Source organism: Aptenodytes forsteri, unplaced genomic scaffold (assembly GCF_000699145.1).
Source record: "Aptenodytes forsteri isolate BGI_AS27 unplaced genomic scaffold, ASM69914v1 Scaffold53, whole genome shotgun sequence".
Taxonomy (NCBI): Eukaryota; Metazoa; Chordata; class Aves; order Sphenisciformes; family Spheniscidae; genus Aptenodytes; species Aptenodytes forsteri.
This window is the reverse complement of record NW_008795909.1, coordinates 12,536,635-12,561,331: the sequence shown is the minus strand read 5'-3', so window position 1 is coordinate 12,561,331 and position 24,697 is coordinate 12,536,635. Positions and strand designations below refer to the sequence as shown.

At 36.0% G+C, this 24,697-nt stretch overlaps 1 protein-coding gene across 1 annotated transcript in view; it reads right to left on the bottom strand.

The window, feature by feature from the left end:
• Nucleotides 1-24,697, bottom strand: part of ARHGEF3 (Rho guanine nucleotide exchange factor 3) — a 131,401-nt gene that overhangs the window by 94,709 nt on the left and 11,995 nt on the right. The window contains exon 2 of the mRNA XM_019473450.1: nt 4,493-4,559. Within this exon, the coding sequence (XP_019328995.1) occupies nt 4,493-4,559 (67 nt within the window). The remainder of the gene's footprint in view (nt 1-4,492; nt 4,560-24,697) is intronic.

The following is a 24,697-nucleotide window of genomic DNA, read 5'->3' as shown; positions in this document are numbered from 1 at the left end:
AGAGTGGTGAAACATTGGAACAGGCTGCCCAGGGAAGTGGTGGAGTCCCCATCCCTGGAGGTATTTAAAAGACGAGTAGATGAGGCACTTAGGGACATGGTTTAGTGGACATGGTGGTGTTGGGTCAACAGTTGGACTTGATGATCTTAGAGGTCTTTTCCAACCTCAATGATTCTATGATTCTAATTTCAGTAACACGAGCCCACCATTCACATAACTAAGGCAGTCTAGAAAATTATCCTGCTGGCAAAAACAGAAAGTGGTTGATTTTAAGGGAACAGGAGAGGAGACAGATAAAGAAGCTGAAATCTGAAACTCCTCAGGAAAGATTCTTAGTCTTCTTGAATTCAGAACTTTCTTATAAATAATCCTGACTACTCTTACTATGGAACACAAGTGTGTAACTCAAGACTGTCTCATAAGTAGCAAACAACCACGGAAGCTTTAATCCTGACATCTTCTAACTGCACGTGCATGATTGTACAAATGTAAACTTCATTTGATGGGATGCTTTATTAAATAAAACTGTTCCCCCACCCTACATGGCAACATAACACATTATTTCCATAGACACTAGGAGCAGCATATTAAACTGCTGACTCTTTTGTATAAGCACCAAACAGCAGTGCTGAGGAAAGCCTTCTATCTGCATCAAGGTTTTAAGGGAAGGGTGGCATAGAGATGAGAAGAAGAAAAAGAGTGAGAGTTAATGGCAACCAGAAGAGAGAGCAAAAATAGAATTAATACCAATCTCTGTGCTAAGATCTGTGCTGTTCTTTTCTTTATGTACATTATTGACCTGCCTCTGAATTGCCTCATCCCATGAGATATTCGCGCCTCTTCTCCTTACCAAGCCCTGGCCACAAATTGCTCCCTACCTACATGGCATCTTTATCGTCCTAGAGTCAGTATTTGCAAAGGCTGAACTGATAAACCTGTCGTGTTTTATAGAAGACCTCAGCCTCCACTCCACACTTCCATCTCTCTGCATTCACCCTCACTAGCTTTCCTCCATTTCCATACTTCATCCCTCTCCACTCTCTCACTACCTCTTTCACTGTTCCTTGCTTTCCCCATCCTGACTATCCCTCTTCCCAAGTTGCAGCTTCCTCCTCTTTCCCTCTCCAATCCTATACCCAGTACCTTCCTACCCAGTACCTTCCTTTGCTTTATTCCTTTTCTACTCCAAGCACCACATCTACCACCTAATCTCCTATGTTCTGGTTTTCCCAATACACTGTCCCTCCAGTTTGCAATATTCTTGTCTCCACAGGTTCTGTGTTTCTTCCTCTGAAATTACAATTCTCACTACAAATACCTTCCCTCTAAAATACTCTATTTGCTGGACACCTGACTATACAATCTCTTCAAAGACCAAATTAACCTGATGCCTCATATGTATATGCAAAAGGAGCATATAGCAGAGAAATTGCACAGCTCAGTAACTTTAAGCCTAAATTTCATCTAAAACAGGATTCTTCCCACTGATACCTAAACACTGCCTAAAGTTCTGGAAGTAACTGCTACCATTATCTAAAAACAACAGCATTGGTAGAAACACAAAAATGATATCATCTTGACATGGAAATCCCCATTGAGAAAATTAAATATGATCTCTAACCATGGGGCTCAACAGAGCTGCTCAACACGGAAAAAAGCTTCTTCTGATAAAATATATTTAAGCAAGAAGAGGAAGAGAGAAGTGCAGAGGAGTTTCTTTGGTAAATGTTTAGCATCTGGGCCTTCCTTATCTTACTTCGAGGTTTACGGTGGTGGATGTTCAAGGATGCTTTAACATGCTCACTTTATCAGCATGATACAGAGACATTTAAAACCAGTGAACTGACTGCAAAGTGAGAATAGGTAGATGAACACAACATTGCAATTTGGTGCTTAACCACTTTCTTATTTTTTGCAACTGTTGAAATGATCCTGTATTATAGTCAGTAATATAGAAAGCTGTGGTTTTTTACATATCTCTGTTATGAATAAGTCAGCTCCAGAGCTTTGTTTATTATACTCAAGCATGGCACTGCTCCACTGTCAACATTGATTTTGTTCTTTTACCCAGTAATGTTTTATTCCTGTTTGAGAAAAGACATCAAAGTTAACCTTTTATCATTCACCATCTGTATGAAAACCTTTGTGACTTCAAGTCTGCTCATTGGGCTTTTCATAATGCAATTTTTCCATCCATCAAAATAAAGTTAATGCTGACACATGGCAAACATCAGCAGAGACTTAGCTCTCTTGTCCAGTGCTCAGCTGTCATGGTTTCAGCATCTAAACAGATCAAGTGAACAACTGATACAGGTTCTTCCCTTGATGTAGTAGTTTATTTCAAAAAATTAACTCCAACTGCCAATTACTATGCTTTCTATGAAATATTACAACTATAGAACTTGACATCTGTGTTAGTGTCCCGTAAGTTCCGTAAAAATAAGGTGGCAGACAACTCCCACAGATCATCATTTCCACACATGAAAGAAGCAGTCTGAAGATCCTTTACTCGTTGCCTGTTTTCTCTAATCAGGCTATAAAAACTACCTACTCCTATCCCGTTTAAGGTTCTTGATTTCTTCTCTTGATTCCAAAGTTATTTACTCCCCAGTTCTCTGTTCTTCGTGTATTAGCCCAGTCCACCTCTGCCATGCAGCTTGGATCACTGACTTCATGCTGCCACACTTACCAAGCCCAGACCCTTACTCCCATTGAGCTATTGCTCTCTGAACTTGGGACCACTGTTTCTCCAGCTACAACTCATACCTATAACACTCTTCCTACTATTTTCATACCTACAATTTTCTTCCTTGATTACTTTTCCAGCATAGTTGAGAATTCGGAGAACTACTAGAGTCAATTTTACTTTTAAACTGGCTCTGAAATGTATAACTAATCTACAGATTAGAGGCTGTTGGTATTTTCCTTGCGTCTCAACAGTCTATTGCTCTCTGAACTTGGGACCACTGTTTCTCCAGCTACAACTCATACCTATAACACTCTTCCTACTATTTTCATACCTACAATTTTCTTCCTTGATTACTTTTCCAGCATAGTTGAGAATTCGGAGAACTACTAGAGTCAATTTTACTTTTAAACTGGCTCTGAAATGTATAACTAATCTACAGATTAGAGGCTGTTGGTATTTTCCTTGCGTTCTCAACAGTGTTGTTGTGAAGGAACTATTTTCTCAGTAATGCTGACAACTTCATCCCTGTAGTTTTGTGGTGCAATGTAAGAAATAAACGGTGAAAATGAAAAGCTCACAGTAAACAATAGCGGATGCTCTATTTAAAATATCAGATTAGAATGCAAGAGTCAGTATAAGATATTGTGAAAAGTATTTTTCATTTTAATGAAGTTTACCATATTATGACGAACACAGACCAGTAAACTTATCAATGCCATTTACCCTTTCAGCAAAGCATTTAAATAATGTCTTTCTACTTAAATCTTTTGTTGGAAGAAGCTCAGAGAAAACTTATTTATATGCTCTCCTGAATACAAAACTGAACTCTTTAGATTCAGTATAAGTCAGTCCAGATTATGGGTAATGGTAATTTACTGTTTATTACACCAAATTAAGTTTGCAAGGCAGAAAAGACCTTCCTTTGACCTAAAGGTTGCAGTAACACTATGACTTAGATACAACATGCAGCGACTACTCCTCCTCCTAGACTGTGTCCCAAGCTACAGTACTCACACACATGGCAAACACACCACTGCCATTTGAACACCACCACCATCACATTAAGTTTTTCAACAAATGGCATAGAAGGCTTCACAGGTCATAGAGTACAATACAACTATTTGAAAGAATTAATCTGCATAGAAGTACACCTCTGAAACCTGAAGCAGACACAAATAAAAGCTTCTGATACTACCAGCAAATACTAAGGTTCTCAGTTTCACTTGCTTTGCTTTTTCATGTACCTTTTCACTCGGTTACTGGGAGAACACACATGCTTCTGTATTTCCTTCCTCAGCCAACCAAACAGAAATAAAACCTAGTCCCTTCCACCTTGTAAGAAATCCGTGTAATGTTTGTTATCATTCTCCAACTGTACTTCTGCAAAATTCATATATACAAGCTTTCAATAAGTAACTTTACAAATATCAATATTAAAAAGTAACTTTACAAATATCAATATTAAATGAGTACTTAAAAACTAGTACATTCCAGTTCAGTTTTTCTGATTTACTTTCAGATATGAAACACACCAAATTTTTTTTCTATTTAAATCACACTGTACATTAACCCACTTACATTAAATGATCTCCCCCACCACTCATAATAAGTCAGCCAATCACATAAACAAAAGCTGGTTTTTTAGAAAGCCTTTTAGGAGGTCACAAAATAAAAAGTTCCATTTTATAATTGTTTTGCCATAATTTTAGTACTCACAGATCATGTTTTAATGACAGTTACACTGCAACAGAATGAAGCAGGAGGGAATGTTACAGAGTATAAACAAAACAATACCAAACTTACCCCTCTGAAATTCCAGCCCTTGGTAGAAGGAAACAAGGAAAAATTGTTCTGTTGCTGTTGTTTCGGCCTGCAAGATGAGACAAGGCAAAGTATTTACATTTTCAGCTGTCATATTCTCTACATCAGTAATGGAGTGACAATGGGGGGAGAAAAGAAAAACACAGGCTTCAAGTACTAAGACACCTTAGATTTCCTTGGCTGTACTTCTGACAGGTTTCTCTCTTCAGTTTAGTTAAATGTTTTAATTCAGATTGAGAGCTAAGGGGCATGGCAGCCTTACAAGCCTCCAGGGATGCACTGACTGGATGTCTGACAACAACTTATTACTCCTACTGATTTTCAACAAGCAGAGACAACCCTGACCTGAACCGTGTGGGTCTATGAAGCTGCAATTATGTCATGTGATGCAAGATGGTGCAATCTGCCAGCTGTTCTAGATGGGGACACTAAAGAGCCTTTAATCCGAACAGTGAAGCTACGCAAAGTACCAACGTAAAGCAAGCTAGCCATACCTTTGTGTGACGCTAAAAACTAGAGAGGCTGACTCCAGTTTTCACTCATTGCAAAACCTTTCTCCTACCCTATAATTATCGCTGTACAATTATTTCTGAAAAGTAACCGTAACATTCTCCACTTCACTCTTAATAAGTGCTCTTCACCAGTAAGATCGTAAATTACTTTACAAAGGTAGGCAAACATTGCTGAGATTTTACACATGAAGTCAGATCACAGCTTGACTGACCTGTTAAGTTGACCAAACCAACAAATAATTTGGTGGTGGCACCTAAGTGCCGAGCACACTGCGACTCCAACCATGCAATTATACAGATTACAGAAGCAATCACAAATAGTAACAGGAATACAAAAACTTGGTTAAAAAAATAGCAAATTAAATGGCTGCCTGTCAAACCCCACCATCCAACAATAACAGGGCAGATGTTTTGCAGTTAAAGCACTGGACTAACACATGAAAGATCTAGGAATCGTTCCTGCTGCTTATAGTTCCTGAAGGACTCCAACACACCATGCCCCAGTTTCTTTTCTGTAGAGTGAGGATAGCAATAGTTCTCTCTGTCTTTTTTCCGACTTCTCTATTCCAGTGTAAAATGTTTGGTGTACACACATTTTTCTTATTATGTGCATTAAAACACATCATAGAGCCGTAATCACAGTAGACATTTTCAGATGCCAACATAATGCAAATAATAAATGATAATCATGACAATTGAGTCATTTTTGTAACATCAAAGGTTGAGATGTAAATCTTCTCAGTTTTTCACTCTACCAGCCAGCCAACCAGAAAGAATATAAATATCTGAAGCACATTGATAAAGTCAATAAAAAAAAAGCACAAGGCAGCATACATCACAGACTTTAGTGTTAAAGACTGTCCCACTAATAAACCCTCCTACTACAGCTTTCCAAGTTAAAATATTATGAAACTGGAAAACCCAAAAGCCTCACTGGAACTGGAACTGCATTATGAAAAGAGAAAAATGTGATTAAGAAGAGCAAGTAACACAGATTATCAATTGTCCTAACAGTGTTTTGCACCCTTTTTATTCACAGATGATCTCACACTAGAACCAGAGTCAGATTTTCCAAAAAGTACTGTGAGCTTTCTATAGAGTTGTGCTCCTTAGTCACCTTCCAAAAAAATCTCATGTTTAAACTTACATTTCCACATTCTTTTCTTTGATATTTTAATGCTGTTCATGCATTTATTTTCCAAGTTTATTAAGAATTGCACTAGTTCTATTTTAATTAAGCTGAATATAGGAGAAACAAAAGACATTTCAACTTCCATATATCAGGATTTATGATAGTTTAGACAACAGTTACAAAGGAAATGAAAACTTCATTAAAAATTATCTCTCCCCACAATCATCCTGTATCAAGAACTGAGAACTCTGTAATAAACATTAAGTTTGTTGTATCATTCATCTACACTAAACTGAAGGCCAACCACTAGAAGACGACTGATGACTAACCATTTGTTACCATCAATCTGTAACTTTCTCATTCACTGAAAGCATCCCAGGCTACAGAACAACTGCCAGTCTTTATAGAGAGCAGACAATATTAAATCTATATTTTGCCAGTTTTCATAATAGGTATCCTCCCTCCTTATCTTATCAGTCAAGAACCTTACTTCATTTTGGCGAGAATGAACAACTATTATTCACAATGGTATGCTAACTCCTTTCTTTTTAATACTATTGTAGTGTTATTGAAGAGTCTTAAATGCAGCAGCCTAATGAAACAAGCCAGTTTTACCAAAAGGAGTTAATTAAAAAGGTAGTGAAACATATCGAAGTTACGGTATGTTCCTCCATGACTTACTGGCCCGATCTGATACATACAGGGTGTAACATAATTCTTTGCAAATTGTTTTTTCACCCAATGCGTGCAGTGCTCTTCTAATGAGCAGAAATCAGGCTGAAGCATTACACTCATTTACCACCCGATGGGATACCTTAAATAATTTCTTCAAAAACTTTCACTTTTATGCATCTGGCCTGGTTATTACTTCCCTATTTTCTATTCTATCAGGGGTATTCAAAGTTTAAGGCTGGCACACAGTGAATACATCAAGTCTAATTTACAAGCAACCATTTCATATAGCCCGTCTCAGACTTACTAAGGTGTTAAAACTGCAAAAGTACTGTCCTACTATCTTACTGAAAGACTGTTTTAGAAATCTCACTGCTCCCATAACTAGAAATGATCTATGCTAAACATACTCATAAATTGTTTATGACCACCATTCTGAACCAGCATTTTTCAGCTGAACACACCCCTAAATCAAAATGAAGTAAAATACAAGATCTGGTTCTCAACTGCACCTCAAGTAACAAAATATAGTTCTACCAAAAACGAGACCTCATTTACAGTTTTCAGTTCAGTCCTTCACTATCTTAAAGTTATTTTGATCTCTTGGTCTTCCCAACTGTCAACATCAGTGAGAACTGTACTGAAAAAGAATTAGAGTACTGCAGATTTTTTCAAATACATTTTTAAATTAATGTCTTGCTCTTTTTTTCTACAGGGCACTACTGCTGTTACTTCTGAACATTCTGTTTACTGGATAATTTTTTTCTGAATTGCAGCAGTATATAAGCTAATTAAGAAACAGCCAGTCTGTATTATAAAACTATTAAAATACCAAATTGCCATTTTGGTATAGAAAAACATAAAGCTACAAAACTGTCAAAGAATTCTATTTTTGAAATAACCAGTAAATGTTACACTTTGATAGGAGTGTAACAGATCACATCTTCATCTGATTCTGCAGTCTTTCTGCACACAGAATCACTGACTACAATGGTATTTTTTTAGATATGAATATCCAAACTGTGTATGTTTTGTTTAAAATACTCAGCTGCTACATCTGTTTGAAGATAAAAGCGTATTGCACAAATCTACATGAATACTCAGATAATAAACGGAAAGCTCAAACCACTTAGAGACAAGCTGTGCTAAGTAAAAATTCTTTTCAATCTGCAAAAATAAAGGTTGTTACTACAGCTGTGAATATTTTACAAAGATACTGTTAAATAATAAATAGTACTTACTGTTCAGAACTCTTCTTTATAATGTCATCTGCTCAAACTATCAAAAGTGTACACTAATATACTGTTCATAAAAGCACATTTATTTTAACACACTGGGATATTTGCGATACTAAATTACACACACAAAAAAATTCAAAGTGGTTTACTTGGTGAAGCCTGAGATATGCAAGAGCATTTTACTTTTGAACAATAGTTTTGAACAATACTAATTCTTAGATGTTTTAAGTTATGAATAACAATAAATTAATGTACCTTTGGTACTGATTTTAACACACTGGGATATTTGCGATACTAAATTACACACACAAAAAAATTCAAAGTGGTTTACTTGGTGAAGCCTGAGATATGCAAGAGCATTTTACTTTTGAACAATAGTTTTGAACAATACTAATTCTGAGATGTTTTAAGTTATGAATAACAATAAATTAATGTACCTTTGGTACTGATTTTAAAAGCAGAAAAAACCCCATGGTTTGACCTACTTAATAAAAAACACTGACTCCTCCACTTGAAATCTCAACTACTATTTCTCTTCTATACTAGGCCTGTGCATTTTGGCACTAAAAGGATTGCAGAAAAAAACTTTCACTTTTATGCATCTGGCCTGGTTATTACTTCCCTATTTTCTATTCTATCAGGGGTATTCAAAGTTTAAGGCTGGCACACAGTGAATACATCAAGTCTAATTTACAAGCAACCATTTCATATAGCCCGTCTCAGACTTACTAAGGTGTTAAAACTGCAAAAGTACTGTCCTACTATCTTACTGAAAGACTGTTTTAGAAATCTCACTGCTCCCATAACTAGAAATGATCTATGCTAAACATACTCATAAATTGTTTATGACCACCATTCTGAACCAGCATTTTTCAGCTGAACACACCCCTAAATCAAAATGAAGTAAAATACAAGATCTGGTTCTCAACTGCACCTCAAGTAACAAAATATAGTTCTACCAAAAACGAGACCTCATTTACAGTTTTCAGTTCAGTCCTTCACTATCTTAAAGTTATTTTGATCTCTTGGTCTTCCCAACTGTCAACATCAGTGAGAACTGTACTGAAAAAGAATTAGAGTACTGCAGATTTTTTCAAATACATTTTTAAATTAATGTCTTGCTCTTTTTTTCTACAGGGCACTACTGCTGTTACTTCTGAACATTCTGTTTACTGGATAATTTTTTTCTGAATTGCAGCAGTATATAAGCTAATTAAGAAACAGCCAGTCTGTATTATAAAACTATTAAAATACCAAATTGCCATTTTGGTATAGAAAAACATAAAGCTACAAAACTGTCAAAGAATTCTATTTTTGAAATAACCAGTAAATGTTACACTTTGATAGGAGTGTAACAGATCACATCTTCATCTGATCCTGCAGTCTTTCTGCACACAGAATCACTGACTACAATGGTATTTTTTTAGATATGAATATCCAAACTGTGTATGTTTTGTTTAAAATACTCAGCTGCTACATCTGTTTGAAGATAAAAGCGTATTGCACAAATCTACATGAATACTCAGATAATAAACGGAAAGCTCAAACCACTTAGAGACAAGCTGTGCTAAGTAAAAATTCTTTTCAATCTGCAAAAATAAAGGTTGTTACTACAGCTGTGAATATTTTACAAAGATACTGTTAAATAATAAATAGTACTTACTGTTCAGAACTCTTCTTTATAATGTCATCTGCTCAAACTATCAAAAGTGTACACTAATATACTGTTCATAAAAGCACATTTATTTTAACACACTGGGATATTTGCGATACTAAATTACACACACAAAAAAATTCAAAGTGGTTTACTTGGTGAAGCCTGAGATATGCAAGAGCATTTTACTTTTGAACAATAGTTTTGAACAATACTAATTCTTAGATGTTTTAAGTTATGAATAACAATAAATTAATGTACCTTTGGTACTGATTTTAAAAGCAGAAAAAAACCCATGGTTTGACCTACTTAATAAAAAACACTGACTCCTCCACTTGAAATCTCAACTACTATTTCTCTTCTATACTAGGCCTGTGCATTTTGGCACTAAAAGGAGATTGCAGAAAATTTCATTTATTTTCCAGAAGGAAAAAGACAAATCTAATACAGTAGAATTTGGCTCAGAAAAGTTTTAAGTTCATACGGAGTTGATACACTTTTCCTCATAAAGACAAAGCATCTCATAAAGATTGTGTGTATGTTGGATTTACCCAAGTCCAATCCTGCAGATGTGAGCTTTTCAAGCTCCCATGGGAGGCCACTAAGATGAGCAAGACTGAACACTTACTACCTTGACAGAAACAAAAAATAACCACCAAAGAAAAAACAGATGACTGATTTTTACTAGCTGGGCTGACTTCCTGACTACTAACATGATCTTTTATTGTCCTACTATCATGAACTATGTGTCATAAACGTATTAAGAAAGAAAAACAGCCCTTGTGAATCTGGATATACGCAGATGAAAGCCTGCATCACTGAAGCAGGTACATGTACCAGTGAGCTGTCCCACACCTACTCTTTTCCCATGCTTTTTTCAGAACATGTTTATTTATACTATGAATCAATGTACAGCACTGTAAAATATCCCATCACTAATAAAACCCAAAGAAGCTACAAGATGCATTTTTTTCATTTCTGCATTTGATTAATTTCCTGTAAAAATTAATACTAATTTTATGAAAGAGGGAAAAAAAATTTGAAGACCAAGTAAAGTTCTACATTTTGATCTAAAAATCAGATATTCTTAATGATGTAACATTTAATCTCCTGAAGAAATACAGGCTTGATTTAAAGCTTTAAACCTAATTTATTTCTTCATCTGTAACTACTGCAGGTTAACGCAATAAATTAAATCTGATATACACTACTATAAAAGCATCCACCTTGACGTATATGAAGTCTGTTCACAACTGAAACAGAAAGCCCTGGCTACTAGCCAACAGGAGGATGCAGGCTTTTCTGCTGTTTGACAAAGGTATAGCTGCATTAATGCCGGGGAGGATGAGAAGATAGCCCTGTATTATGTTTCTATAACAGAATACCACTGTTTCATGAATATTGTAAAAGCTAGGAGTAAAAAGAGTATTCACTGGCTCACTTTGAATGCGCAGCCTAAAATTATTCCTATAGCATTTCAATAATACTAGAAAGAAAAAATAGCAATAACGTTTGTTAATTTTTAGTCATTACCTCATCCCACTACTGTATCACAGATACATGCTGTATTCTTTACAAAGAGAACAACTCCTCATTAAAAAGAAATGTTTGCTCATCTCCACCCTACAGTCAGCCATCCAGATAAGATCCTCTGGTCCATGGGGGGGGGGGCCCAAGATCTGATAGCAATGCTTAAATGGCCCCCATCATGAGAGTCAGTAAAAGCAAGCCTCCGGGCAAAAACCTCACAATATTCATGCTCAAGGAAAGAGAGTAAGTCTATTCCATTTTGTTTTCAAAACAGAAGTGAGCTCTCATTGGGAACCTAAGACTTGGAAATCCACTTAGTTTAGCAAGATTGGATACTTACTGGTTAGATAGAAAGAAAAATGTTCACGCAGAGAAAGCAGACAAGGGATTTCTTAGCAGTTCATGAAATCCAACCAAACAGTATTTTCAGTTAGCCTACAGAGAAGCTATTAACACCCTCAAAATGATCATTCAAGTGCCATCACATCATGTTCTTGATAAAGGAAATGGGTGTTTTCTGAAAATCCTTTTTGCATGGATTCATATCATCTGGCTCTCTTTCTGAAGGTAAACATGAATTCCTGAGAAGCTGTGGTTTACTAACAGGCATTTAGAAAGATCAGAAGGACTGAATAAAGAGGGCAACGTTATTTAAAACAAGTAACATTTGGGGGCAAGTCACTCCAATATAAGATTTTAAAACTCCTGTACTGCTATTTCCTTATCCCTTCATTTGCAACTTTATCTTTTTCTGCATTGTAGCTTGTATTTCAACTGAAAAGGCCAAAAATGTAGGTTTTGAACAAAAATGTCAAACAAGATCGTTATGTCATTAAGCCTATAGCCAATTTAGAGGCTTCTGTGTTGAAAAGTGAAAAACTCCCGCACACCTTTTAAAGAGTATGATACTTTTCACACCTCACTCTCAAGGATATGGCATTAAGCCAGTCAGTCAAGGAAGGAAACCTGCTTTTATTAAATGCAATCAATTATAGAGGATTGTAACTTTCAGAATACTGTTTCATTGAGAAAGATTATTCTTGCATGAAGAAGTATTTTAAATTGAGTGACAAGAACCACTCCTGTAATTTCTACACAGACAGACCAGAATGTCTCATCTTGAGATTGTAACAGGCCTGTCATCACTGGAGCTAATAAACTAAATTTCCCCAAGTGTATGCAATCATGCCCATGACTGAACTTCAGTATGCAGTAACCACCCCCCAAAAAAAGTCAAATTATACCACATAATTTCATGTCTATACTAGTTCTGTCTTCTGCCATGCCTAAAGGATTTCAGACTGTCATGACAAATTCCATTTAGCTACTTTGTCACATATAGTCCAGTAACTTGGACATAAAAATCCCACCAAAGGTTAAATTCCTCAGCATACTGGGACTCTGCTCAGGACACAAGCAAGTATTTTACAATGGCATAACTAAAACACGGGCAACAGAACTTCTCCCACACTTTAAGCATTGTCAGTTAAATAAAGAACAGAGTATTAAGAAGTGTATTATATCAAGTGTATTCTATCAAGAAGAGTATTATATCAAGTCTGAGGGAAAAGCTTCAACTTATTCAAACAACCTTTCCCTGTTTCTAGAGCTTTTTATTTAGAAATTTAAAGTACCATGACTTGGGATTCCCCTTCCCCCCCTCCTTGGGTGCTGTTTTAAATATAAGCACCCAGTGAAACACCCTTTTTTCTTTCAGGGGAATATGCAACCTGGGAGAGAACACTTTCAGTTCGTTAGATTACTAAGGTCAATAGATATAATAAACACAACTATGCTTAACAAAATATTTAAGATACTCACAGCTGAAACATCTGTAGACAAGCAAACATTTTTAGTAGTTATGTACCCAATACAACCAGTTTTCTTTAATAAGCCGCCAGTATATTTAATTTTTTTGAACTCAGTTATGTTATGTGCACCAAAATGAACTACAAGAGGCCCTGAATCAAAGTTTAAACCAATATGTGATATATACATACAAGTCATCAAGATCAAGCTATGCAACTTCTAGATTTACGAAGACATTTTCACTTGTAAGGCTTTCACTTGCATTATTAGCAGATTGTACACTGCAGGAACCCAAATAAAACTTTAATTTCATCTCCATGTCATCTTCATTTCCATCTGCACAGTAATTCCTAGTAAGTTGCATAAATAACTGTTAGAGCAACTATCAGCCCCCTGGGCTTAGAAAACTTTTTTCTCCTCATATTTAACAAAGTGATCTTCACAATTTTCTTATTCAGCTTTAACATATTTTTTTAGATCTTGAAAAGAATTAGCAGTGTCCTTTTAATATTGATTAGTTTCCCTTGTTGGATATAATTCATTAGGACTTTTTATTGTGGCCATAAATCTCCTGAGCTCCATAAGCATTTTGTCTTACACCAGGACAGTAAAGCTACCCAATCAAGCCCTAAAATGCTTTCAAGTTTAGAAGTTTATTCATATCATAAACACCAGACTGGTTTCCCCTTTATTCCGAACAAAAGTGAAATAAATACAAACAAGGCACCTATATGCACAAAGGCCAGTTTACACGTACAAGAGCAGCTAGATTTAACAACAAACAGTTTCAATAAATATTGCATCCTCTGACATCAGGATATTCTGTTTAATACAAACTGACAAATTTATTTCTGCAAAAATCAGCAGAGTTTTTGAAGGCAATTTATAAACAGACACTGAAGTCAACAAATACTGACCACTACCATGTGACTTTTGTGATCTTGATCTTCATCGCACAGTGAGGTCAGAAGGCTATCAGGATAGTTTTATCTTCAAGAATTATGTAAACCCGTTGATATAACGAAGAATACTGTTAATAAAAGCTAAGTTGTAATTTCTGAGCGGAAGATTTTGTACTACATATTTGGCATTGGACATTTCTTTACAACATGAAACATTTGAAGCTGGTGCCAAATTTTACTCCTAACGTTTCTAACGCTCTTCATTGGTTTGAGGGATGATACTTCAGCAATATGTTCAAAGGGTGTATGTACTCTGAAACCAAACACTCCTTTCATTATATCTGGATTTTTATGTAGTAGAATGACTTCCTATTAAGCAAGCAAAAAACCCACACTTTCACTATTTCCATCATTTCTGAAGGGACATTTAACCTGAGATGCAAAAGCAAAATGTGTTCAGTTGTTAGCTATTATTCACAGCTGGGTTCCTGTGGGAACATTTTCTGCATCAGTGTTGCCATAGTAATTACTATAGAAACCCCTGAATGCAATGGAGTAAAACCGCTTGAAACTATCGTTCCATTAAAGCTCCATTCAAAATATCTACTCAGGACAGAAAATGTTCACTTATCTCTACTTCTGCCAGCAACAAGTTATGTTTTCCAGTCTCTTCAATATAAACACACTAACTACATTACAGTAATTTCAGCCCAAGATCATTTTACAAAAGCATGCAGAAAACTTCGATAGAATAATTTTTGTTACAAGTACAGAATCCTATAATTAAAAAATAACGTTATACCAGTGATGACTCAAAGTGTATATTTTTCATTTTGTCCTGGGTCAAAGTATATTCATTAAAAAGTGCATTTATGGGTAGGAGAGATTTGGAGCCAGTTTTTTCAGAAATGCATATATATACATACATATATATATATAAAAAAATAAAATGTATTTGTATGGATGAATACACCCCCTCCGCTTTTTTTTTCCTTCCGAATTCATACAATTCCTGCAAAAACAGGAATTAACATGCTAAGTGAGATCAGTGGATCAGACAGGAAATGGGATTTTGCTGTAAAGTAGCCCAGTGATGGGTTGATCCACCAATGGAGGAAATTTTCTCATCCCTTTCAAGGTAAGATTGTCTGTCCGTGCCTGGAAGCAGGAAGGCCTATATCCTTCTTCTTTTACCTTATTTCTGAGATTTGTTATCAATTATCTTAATTAATACAAGTATTTAGTTGCTTTCCTTCTGAAATCTCTGCTTGAAGTATAATGTCAGAGCAGGAAGTGCAGTAATTAACTATGTTATCTTGTTTGCCTCATAGTGTGCATTCCCATTATCTGTTTCAAATGTACTGGTGTATGTTGTTACAGGCAGAAGACAAAGTCAAACCAAAACGTCAGGCCTGTGATTCCAGATTACCTGTTTTAAGATGCTTCTCAAAATAAATGCAATGAAAGTGCTTAAAGGTCAAAAATTAGCCATTATGAAAGCTGCAAGCAGAAAAATCTTGTAAGAAACAGCACTTGTACACACCATCAAGGGAAAATCACTGCTAATGAGTATCCAATGCTTCTTTACGTTATTTTTAAGATTATTATTGTGTTAGGAAAAAAAATGAAAAGCCCAAATAATTAATTATTTTAATATATTATCAATCTTGCTAAGATCACACTGCTGTACCTTGCTCTTCCAAAAAACGTGAACAAAAATCTATTTACTTCTGCTATGTGTTTGTGCCATACATACCAAAACTTTCCTACCCAAGCACATTTAAAAAAAAAAAGCTAATACAGAACTGACATTACCTACCAAAAAGATTGTCAGAAGGTCCTATGAAATAAACACAGCTGTATATGAAACTTCAAAGTTTTTCCACAGTTATTTCTAAAACCATAAGGAATAATATAGTCTGCTCCAGTGACTCATATCAGAAAAATCTTTAACATAAGTTTGCCAGAGTTTATTTGTTTTCAAAGAAATAAACGTTTTTGGACTATTTGCCCTTGCACATACTGACATATTCTCATCATGTAAGCTAGTACAGTATCATTTTTTTCCAAGAAAATACTCCGTGATTTGTAACAAGTTTATAATATATGGTAGATTTAATCTGACATGCAGAAACTACTTGTTTTAGACTCATTAGTTATTGTTTTTTGTTACACTGCTGAATGTTAGCAGTTGCACAACTGCACACCATTTCATTCTGTATTTTCATCAGGTTTTGGTTTTTTTTCCAAGACATTCACCACTTATGTTTCCTCTGAAACTTTTTTTAAGCCATGCATTTAAATTAGGGCACATTTATCTTTGCTCTTACTCTTGGTGATAGCTAATGTATTTGGGTTTCAAAGAGATATATTAATTAGGTTTAGGAAGTAGACATACACTGCAGTATTTCATTATAAAAACTGAAAGCTTGCTAATTACAAAAACAAGAGAACAGGCTTTTTCAGTCTGAATACAGAAAGCACCGGAACACAAGGACAATATTCCTACTTACTACAGCAGCTGAAGTAAGACAGTCATAAACCACAAGGGAAGAAATCAAACAGATGTTGATTTGATCAACGATGATGCAAAATTATTAACCATTTCCTTTATGGTCACTGATACCAGAACTACTCTTGGTAGCCATCATAGTGACAGGAACATAAGGTAAATGGTCCTACTTCTTTTTAATATGTGAAATATGTTTCTGAAGCCAAGCTGTTGGATTTTTTCCAATCACTTATACTATATCTCTTGATTAATAAAATAGTATCTTGCTTTCGGTACAGCACTTTTCATTTCCAAATGCATCAAAAATGCTGTTCTAGGATTCTCTGAAAAACTGATATGGAAGGAGTTCACTTCATCCAATACTCTCCCCATGTCCAACTAAAGTGGGGTCTTTTGCATTAAACACATTAACGATGCTGCAAAAGTCATTGACAGCATTATTACTCTAATAGCCCTATAGGCAGATCTCCCAACCTTGACAACTTCAAACTCAGAAAGAATAGGTATGCAGAGACATGACGAGTCAATCGCTTGGAAGAAGTGGCATAGCAATGAAGAACGTATAGAGCTCAGCCTCGCTAGTCTGATGCTCCCGTATGGGCTCTTTGTTAAAGGTAAAGATTAATGACTAAGAAGCTGCTTTCTCATTCCTAAGAGAGTAAGGTGGCACCAGAATTAAGTGAAGCAGCAGCCACATCCTATGCACAGCATGTGACCTCATGATCTCAGTCAGAATGTAAAGAACAGAGATATAGCATTGAGCATGCATGATAACAGCAGAGGCATCATCTTGTTGCAAGCAGACACCACCTCTTACCCCCCATACACTCACTCGAACAGACTCTGCAAAGGGCAGAGCTGATGAAGATTTGTTTCCTGTGGAAGCAGGCCCTGTGTTTCATCCCACACCTCAGCACACTCTCTCTCTCTCTCTCTCTCATTACCTCTGTGACACTCTTGCCGTGAAGAGGCTGTGGTTAGTTCAGAGCAACACATCTGCTGGCAGGCTCCTGCCAAAAGAACATAAAATGGCTATGCTCTGGCAGCCTTCCTCACAATGGTAGTACTAATTGGGGTCTCTCACCTCCACCCATACACAATTATGTTAAAACTTGAGTTTATTGGCTCTGATATTTGTTATATCTTTTAAAAAATGAAACTGGGCAATGGGTTGAAAAGTTACTGGCAAGAGACAGACAGCACAGTCATATACCATTTCCTCAGGAAACTAGGCTTTCTTTAAACCACACACGTATCTCTTTCTGCAAATCTGACTTTTCTAGGTACCTTGAAAAGCAAAGTAAATGGTTTTGTAACTTCCAGCTCCCACTCACCCCTTATGTCCTACTGAGAAAGATAAAAGTTGGGGGGTTTTGTTTGGTTGGTTTTTTAAACTTAAAATACGTCATAACTTTTTTCTTCAAGTAAATGTATGGAAAGGGGAAAAAAGTGTTCTTTAAATTATCATAATGAATCAACCACCCTACTCAGGGAAAAAAGAAGTGCAATGATTTTTCCCAAAGTTCATAAAATCAGGTGGCTGGTTCTCAAGAGAAAAATCTAAAATTACTAGCAAGTGAAAAATATTTAATGTTAAACCTAAACCACAAAGGAATACGTATTAACACTGTGTCTGATATGTAAACAAAGAGCTTTAAGATGATCATTCTAAACTTGACTGCACTGTGAAAAGAAAATGCAGAAAAGAAATATTACAGTATTTTTAGGTTGTCTTTAAATGAAAATCTGATCAACAGTTACATCTTTGCTCTAGTAGAATGTAAACAGAGTTGCAGTACACTTGTAATGAATGAGTTCTACTGTGAGCAAAAGCCTCAGCAAATAAAAATTTGCCCTATAGTGCATTCGAGATTTAACAGATTGCTAAAATGATATTAAGGCATTAAATGACCGTAGAAGACATTTATTGTAAGCATGCTCTGATATCATGAGTATAAATCTTTGCACACCAGATTACAATGTCTAATAGACAATAACACATAATCAAAAGTGGGTGTTATGACACCTTTACAACAGCTTCACACAAAAACCTTTCCATTCTTACAGAAATCTCAAAGTGTATGAGTCACTGTGTAAAGAACCTGAAATTCTAGATATTTCAAATAAATACAGGTACGTTGAATAATTGAGCTTGTTTTCCTGCAGTTAGCACTGGCAACCATGGAAATTGATGTGCTTTGTTAAAATTTCCACTTTGTGAAGTCCGTAACAAAACAAAACAACAGGCATCCATACTGATCCCAAGTTTTGCTCTGTAGCACCGAAGTTTTGTTTACCTGAGCAATTTCTAAAGTGCTAGATTAGGCTGAGAAAAGGGGTTAGCAGTTTCCTCAGGGGAAACACAACTTGTTGTTTCACCAGACTAACTATCCTCATCTATTCACCTAGCAGATGCAAAGTCCTAAATCAACTGTGATCTGACGATGGATGAGACAGTTCCTGGGACTACCAATACCTTGGCAAAAAAGATAGTCATAGATTCCTTGCTGGACAAAAAATATTATTCGGATCACTGATTAAAACAGCTTGAGTTAAAATGGGCAAGGAAATAACAGTCAAGACCTTCGATGAAACTTGATAACACAAAACCATCTCCTTTAAATAAGGACACCAGGGATTCAGAAGCCAAAACAAGTTTTTGCCAGTTCTAGAGTCCTTTGTCAATCTTCCTACCTGCCCTTTGTGACAATTACGTGTTTCTGTAGGTAGAACTCAGTTGCTGAAAAGCTTGAGGCAGGAGCATGGTAGGAGAAAAACATGATCACGCCCTATCTGTACTGTTTAATAGAAAAACAAACAGAATGAACATTCATGGACAGTGTTCCTCAAGGAGGCAGGGACAGCTGCTTCAATTGCACGAAGTTGCCACATTAATAGAGGAATATAAAAAACCACTATTCTGTTTATGACCACAAAGTTACTGTATACAGTTTTTGTAAACTGCAGTGTACAGAGTAAGGGGACATTTCACAGTTGTCTTGTTGTAAACAAGCTATTTAGTAGCTGTAAAAGAGACCACCTCAGGTTGACAGGCAAAAACTATGCAAAGCACACATACAGACCTTAAGGACACTGCTGGTCAAAAAAGTCCAGTCTTACTTGCACAGCATACATACACACTATGAGCAAAAACATACAGGAATAACCTTCAAAGAGGAAAAGAAGAAATGGTTCAGGTGCTAGAAGAATTTACCTTTTCAATACCTTAATATAGATACTAAAAAACTACCATGAAACCATGTATTGTAATATTAAGTCCTCCAAAACAAGGGACAAACACCAGTAAGTGAGAGAAGTTTGGCTAAGCCTTAAATGGAATTAAAACATTATACATTTTTTAAATTAAATATCCTATGTTGTCACACATAGTCCCCACAAGAAAAACAGAACAATAAACATGTATTGTTGTAGCGAGGTGGGTGTCAGTCTCTTCTCCCAAGTAACAAGCGATAGGACGAGAGGAAATGGCCTCAAGTTGCGGCAGGGGAGGTTTAGATTGGATGTAAGGAAAAATTTCTTTACTGAAAGAGTGGTGAAACATTGGAACAGGCTGCCCAGGGAAGTGGTGGAGTCCCCATCCCTGGAGGTATTTAAAAGACGAGTAGATGAGGCACTTAGGGACATGGTTTAGTGGGCATGGTGGTGGTGGGTCGACGGTTGGACTCGATGATCTTAGAGGTCTTTTCCAACCTCAATGATTCTATGATTCTATTCACATACTGTTGGTAAATACAGCCCCTTGCTGTGCAAAATATAAAACCTGTAATGCAGTTACCTGTCACTGTGCTCTATGATCTTTCTGTAGATTATTGTGTACTCTCTCATTTACATACAAAATCCTGATGGCAAGCAATAACAAAAGAAATTCAACTTCCTCACAACTCTCCTACTCCAGTAAATGGAAAATGAAAAGATTCTGAATGGACAGGTATTAAACAGCCTATCCATTGTAATACATATGAGGACCTTCCCTTTAAATTACCCTCTCCCTGTGTTTAATAATTTTTTTTAAATCACACTGTAAATGGTGAATACAAACACATTATATATATATATATTTAAAACATCCTCCAAATACAATGAAATACAAATCAGAACGAGGAAAAGTTCACGATTCATTTCAAAGCTCTGTTGAAACTAAATGCAAAAGAATCAATTAAGTACTCTATTACTACGTGACCAGGCAAATATGGGCTTGTGCCAGATGAGTTGCAGATTAAATAAGAAACATTAAGGAGGGAAAATTATTTTTTATCACAGAATATAAAGACCATGAAAAGGAGCTGCTATTTAACCTCTGGATTAACCATATGATGCCCAACAAATTTTAGATAGCTTTTATCTCCTACAAGAATTGAGTAGGAAGATGCTATAAAACAGGCATCGCCATTGATTAACTGGATCATTGTAGAAGTTTCACCAGATCATATTCTGACAGATTGGAACGCAAGAGTTAGAGGGGTTTATTATCATTCTGTTATTTCAGGAATGATAAACCAGCAGATTAGCAAATATATGTCAATGTTTAATGATAAACTAATTTAGCCTCCTAAATCCTAATTTTTCTTCCTGCTTCCTTCTTCATTTGTATGGAGGTTGGTGGACATTTCCCACTATTTTCTGTTTTGTTATGGAGTGCCCTCATATCAACACAGCACAGGGGAGAAAGATGAAAGAGTTCCTTAGGTCAGTTGTCAGCTGAGAAAAAGGAGGATATTTGGGGGAAGGAAAAAAAAGACCTTATGAAATTTGACAGATGGGACCGAAAGGGTGCTATATACAAATGTACAATAAAAGCGTATCATCACTTTCCCTATCTGCACTTTGATACAAATCACTTATTGATTTGTAGTTGCCTTACTGCAACTTCACTTACTGTTTTAAGTTAGACAAATAACAGTTATGAGAGTGAGGGAAACATGCCTTAGCAGGCCCAGTTATGACTTGCCAGATCTTCTGAGTTCTGCTGTAGTAATAAATAATACAATGTAAAGTTTTGGATGTGAACATATCTAATGAAATTACAGCAATAAAATTGTTAAAACAGTAGATTAGACACCCCTCTGTTTTTTAAAATTTGAGTGCTTTTTTTTTTTTAAATCTATCTGGTCACATACAACTCGCATTTTAATCTGTGGAATAGAAACACATTATATAGCTTTCAAAATAGAGCCATCTTTATCTTACTGTTCTGTACAGAGTAGGGTAGGGGAGACACCAAGAAAGAAAAATTGAGAGGTCCTCCTTTTTGGTGGAATTTGCTACGACAAATGAGAGTCTTTGAAACAAAATCTTCTCCACACTCATAAGCATAGTAGTAATTGAATTCACTTTTTTAAATACAGCTTTAGAATCCATTTTTTAAATGAAGACATGACTAACTGGACAGCTAGAAAAATACAGTTAGCTTTTGGCCTTCACCACTGAGTGCAAAACACGACAGAGAAGACAATGACACAGCAGGAAACAGAGTACCTATATTCCCACCAATAGATCAGGTTAATTTTTCTGAATTTTAGTTTATGCTTCTTACAATGATATTGAAGTTCAAAGTCAGGGAAAAAAACGCGTTCTTAATACTAACAAATATAAGCAGATATTCTGAAAAATTTGCAGGTATTTTTCAATATTTTGCAGTGTTCTTATTTTAGTCATGTATTCTTACTGAGTTTTTGTTCATAAAGACCTTAATATGAGCTATTACTATTAGCCCAGGTTTTCTTTTCCACGTCGGAAGAAACAAATCTACAGATTTAGCTGGGGAATTTCCTTGTGTAGTTTTAAGGCAATGTAATGACACCTTACTAGAGAAAAGCTGTCTTTCGTATCTGAGAGATTTGCAAGTGACCAAGTGTATTCAGCTTGAAAGATACATATTCCAATCATCCTCTCTTACAACACTTACCTATATAAATTTTCAGGGCCCACAGGAAAATGCAGTTAATTTAACCAATTCACATATTCTCCAGCCTTCCCTCCCTGCCCCCCCAAGGAAAGACCAAGTTAAAAAATTAGTGTTTTGTTTCAGATCTTTTGTTTCCAAATACTACAATGTTTAAATGTTCCCATAGAAAGGTCATGTTTGTTTTCCTTGAAAACTTTATCACCAGCTCCCTCTACAGTCAGAGATTTAACTAAAAATATATAATCACTTATTAGGGGGGGGGAGGAGGAGTTTAAGTGTCTTATTATAAGTATTAGGGTATTAACCAGGAGCTCAACTGTACTACATGTTGAACAAGTGTATAAAATAATAACAGACTGTTTGCAAGAACAGATACTGGAGTCTTAGTGAAAAGGAATCATGAATAAGGACAAGAATCTCTAAAAGAGAAGCAGGGTAAGCATTCAGGAAACAGATGGTTGGCAATGGTGGATCACCGGGATTTTCTTCTTCCATTTAAAAAAAAAAAAGTCACAGGCACACTTCATATAGGCACGGGCACGTACAACCACTCAGAGAATCAAGATGTTTCAAAGTGGTTAGCAGAAATTCACACTATTCTACATTTTATATGTATTTACTTTTGTATTTCATTGCATTTTACTTTGAGGGCTTTTTTTCGTTTGTCTGTTTAATTTTCAAGTTGTTTAGTGGGTTTAAGTTAAGAGTTATTGCTTTTTCTAAATAAGCCTAAAAGTAAAACATACTCCACCTACAATGGAATGCAACAAAACCTGTAACACTCCACTGAACATGGGTGCCTTTATCGAACAGTGAAAGGTACTGGCCGAGGGAGGATTGTAAACCCATGTTAACTGAGCAGAGAAGATTTTGTTAGAGCTCATCAGCCAAATATTGCTTAAAAACAAAACCAAAAAGTATTAAACTGATTCCTAGGTACAGATAAAAAACAAAACCAAAACAAAAACCCACCACAAGACTGAAGAGATTGTGGCAACTAGATTTAAATCAAATATCAACTTTTGCCTTTGTGGACAACTTTTTCCACCCCAGTTAAAGAAGCAACAGAAAATCTCCATGGTCAAAAAGGTGATAGTGCTAATATAGCTATAATGAAGCCTGTAGGATACATAATTGCTACAAAGGCCTGGAAAATTTTAATTATCACAGAAATGGTGCATTCTGAAACACACTGGCAGATTTAACTGCAGTAAGTGGTAAGCAGCTGCCCACAATGAGTAAGGGTCCCTGGAGGGCTAATTGTTCCTGAAGTATTGATAGCAGTTAATGGAGATGGGGCTGATTAGCAGTAGAGGCACACTCCAGAAAGAACAGTCAACTTCACATGTATTTAATGAAATCTTCCATAAGTACTACCAGTATCATCTGTTTAATGTCATATCCTGCAGCCCCTCTAAACAGAAACAGGAAAACCTTGCCTTGTTCCTCTGTTAGCTTGCTCAAAATACTTACTTGTTCAGATATCCTAACACTATACACAGTATTTAAAGATCAAACCCATCTGAGGGAGATCTTTAAATAATAGTGTAATGAGTAATCCACCAACCCAGATAGTTAAAAGCTCTTCTACTACAACATGCAAGATTTTCTGTATATACACTAAATGCTTACTGTTTATGATTCAAGTATCACATCATTGTATATTTAATTTAGCCAGAGTTAAACATTTTTGGTAGAGAAATGGAAATTAAGGGAATTAAGACAACCTAAAAACATTACAACTCCCTTACCGCTGTTAATTTGCTATTGCCACAAGTTATTTTTACCATTATTGGAATAGACTATGAAGGAGGGAAGGAAATATTTTCCTTTACTTTGCTTGTTACATGCTTCATATTTTGCAAATAGAAATTTTTACTATTTCTGCAATTTTTGTGGGTTTTTTCATAAAGTAATAGAGAAGGAAAAGAAAATGCGGCAAGATGCAGCATATCTGAATGAGATGATGAGGCTCTACAGCATGAAAAAAACCAACTAAGACGGATTACAAATTTCATCCTTGTTCTAAACTATGTAAATTCATTTATTCTATGTTTGCAAGATTGCACTGGAGGAAAAGTTCTCATCCACTATAATCATAACTTCAACTTGTAAATGACCAAAATATGAGTTGGGATGCTGAGGCCTCCTTCCACAGAGTATTAGCTATTTACATTGGTCATCCAAGCCTAATCACCCTGCCTGTGTGTTGTGGTTTAACCCGGCGGGCAGCTAACCACCACATAGCCATTCACTCACTCCCCCCACTCCCCAGTGGGATGGGGGAGAGAATCGGGGGG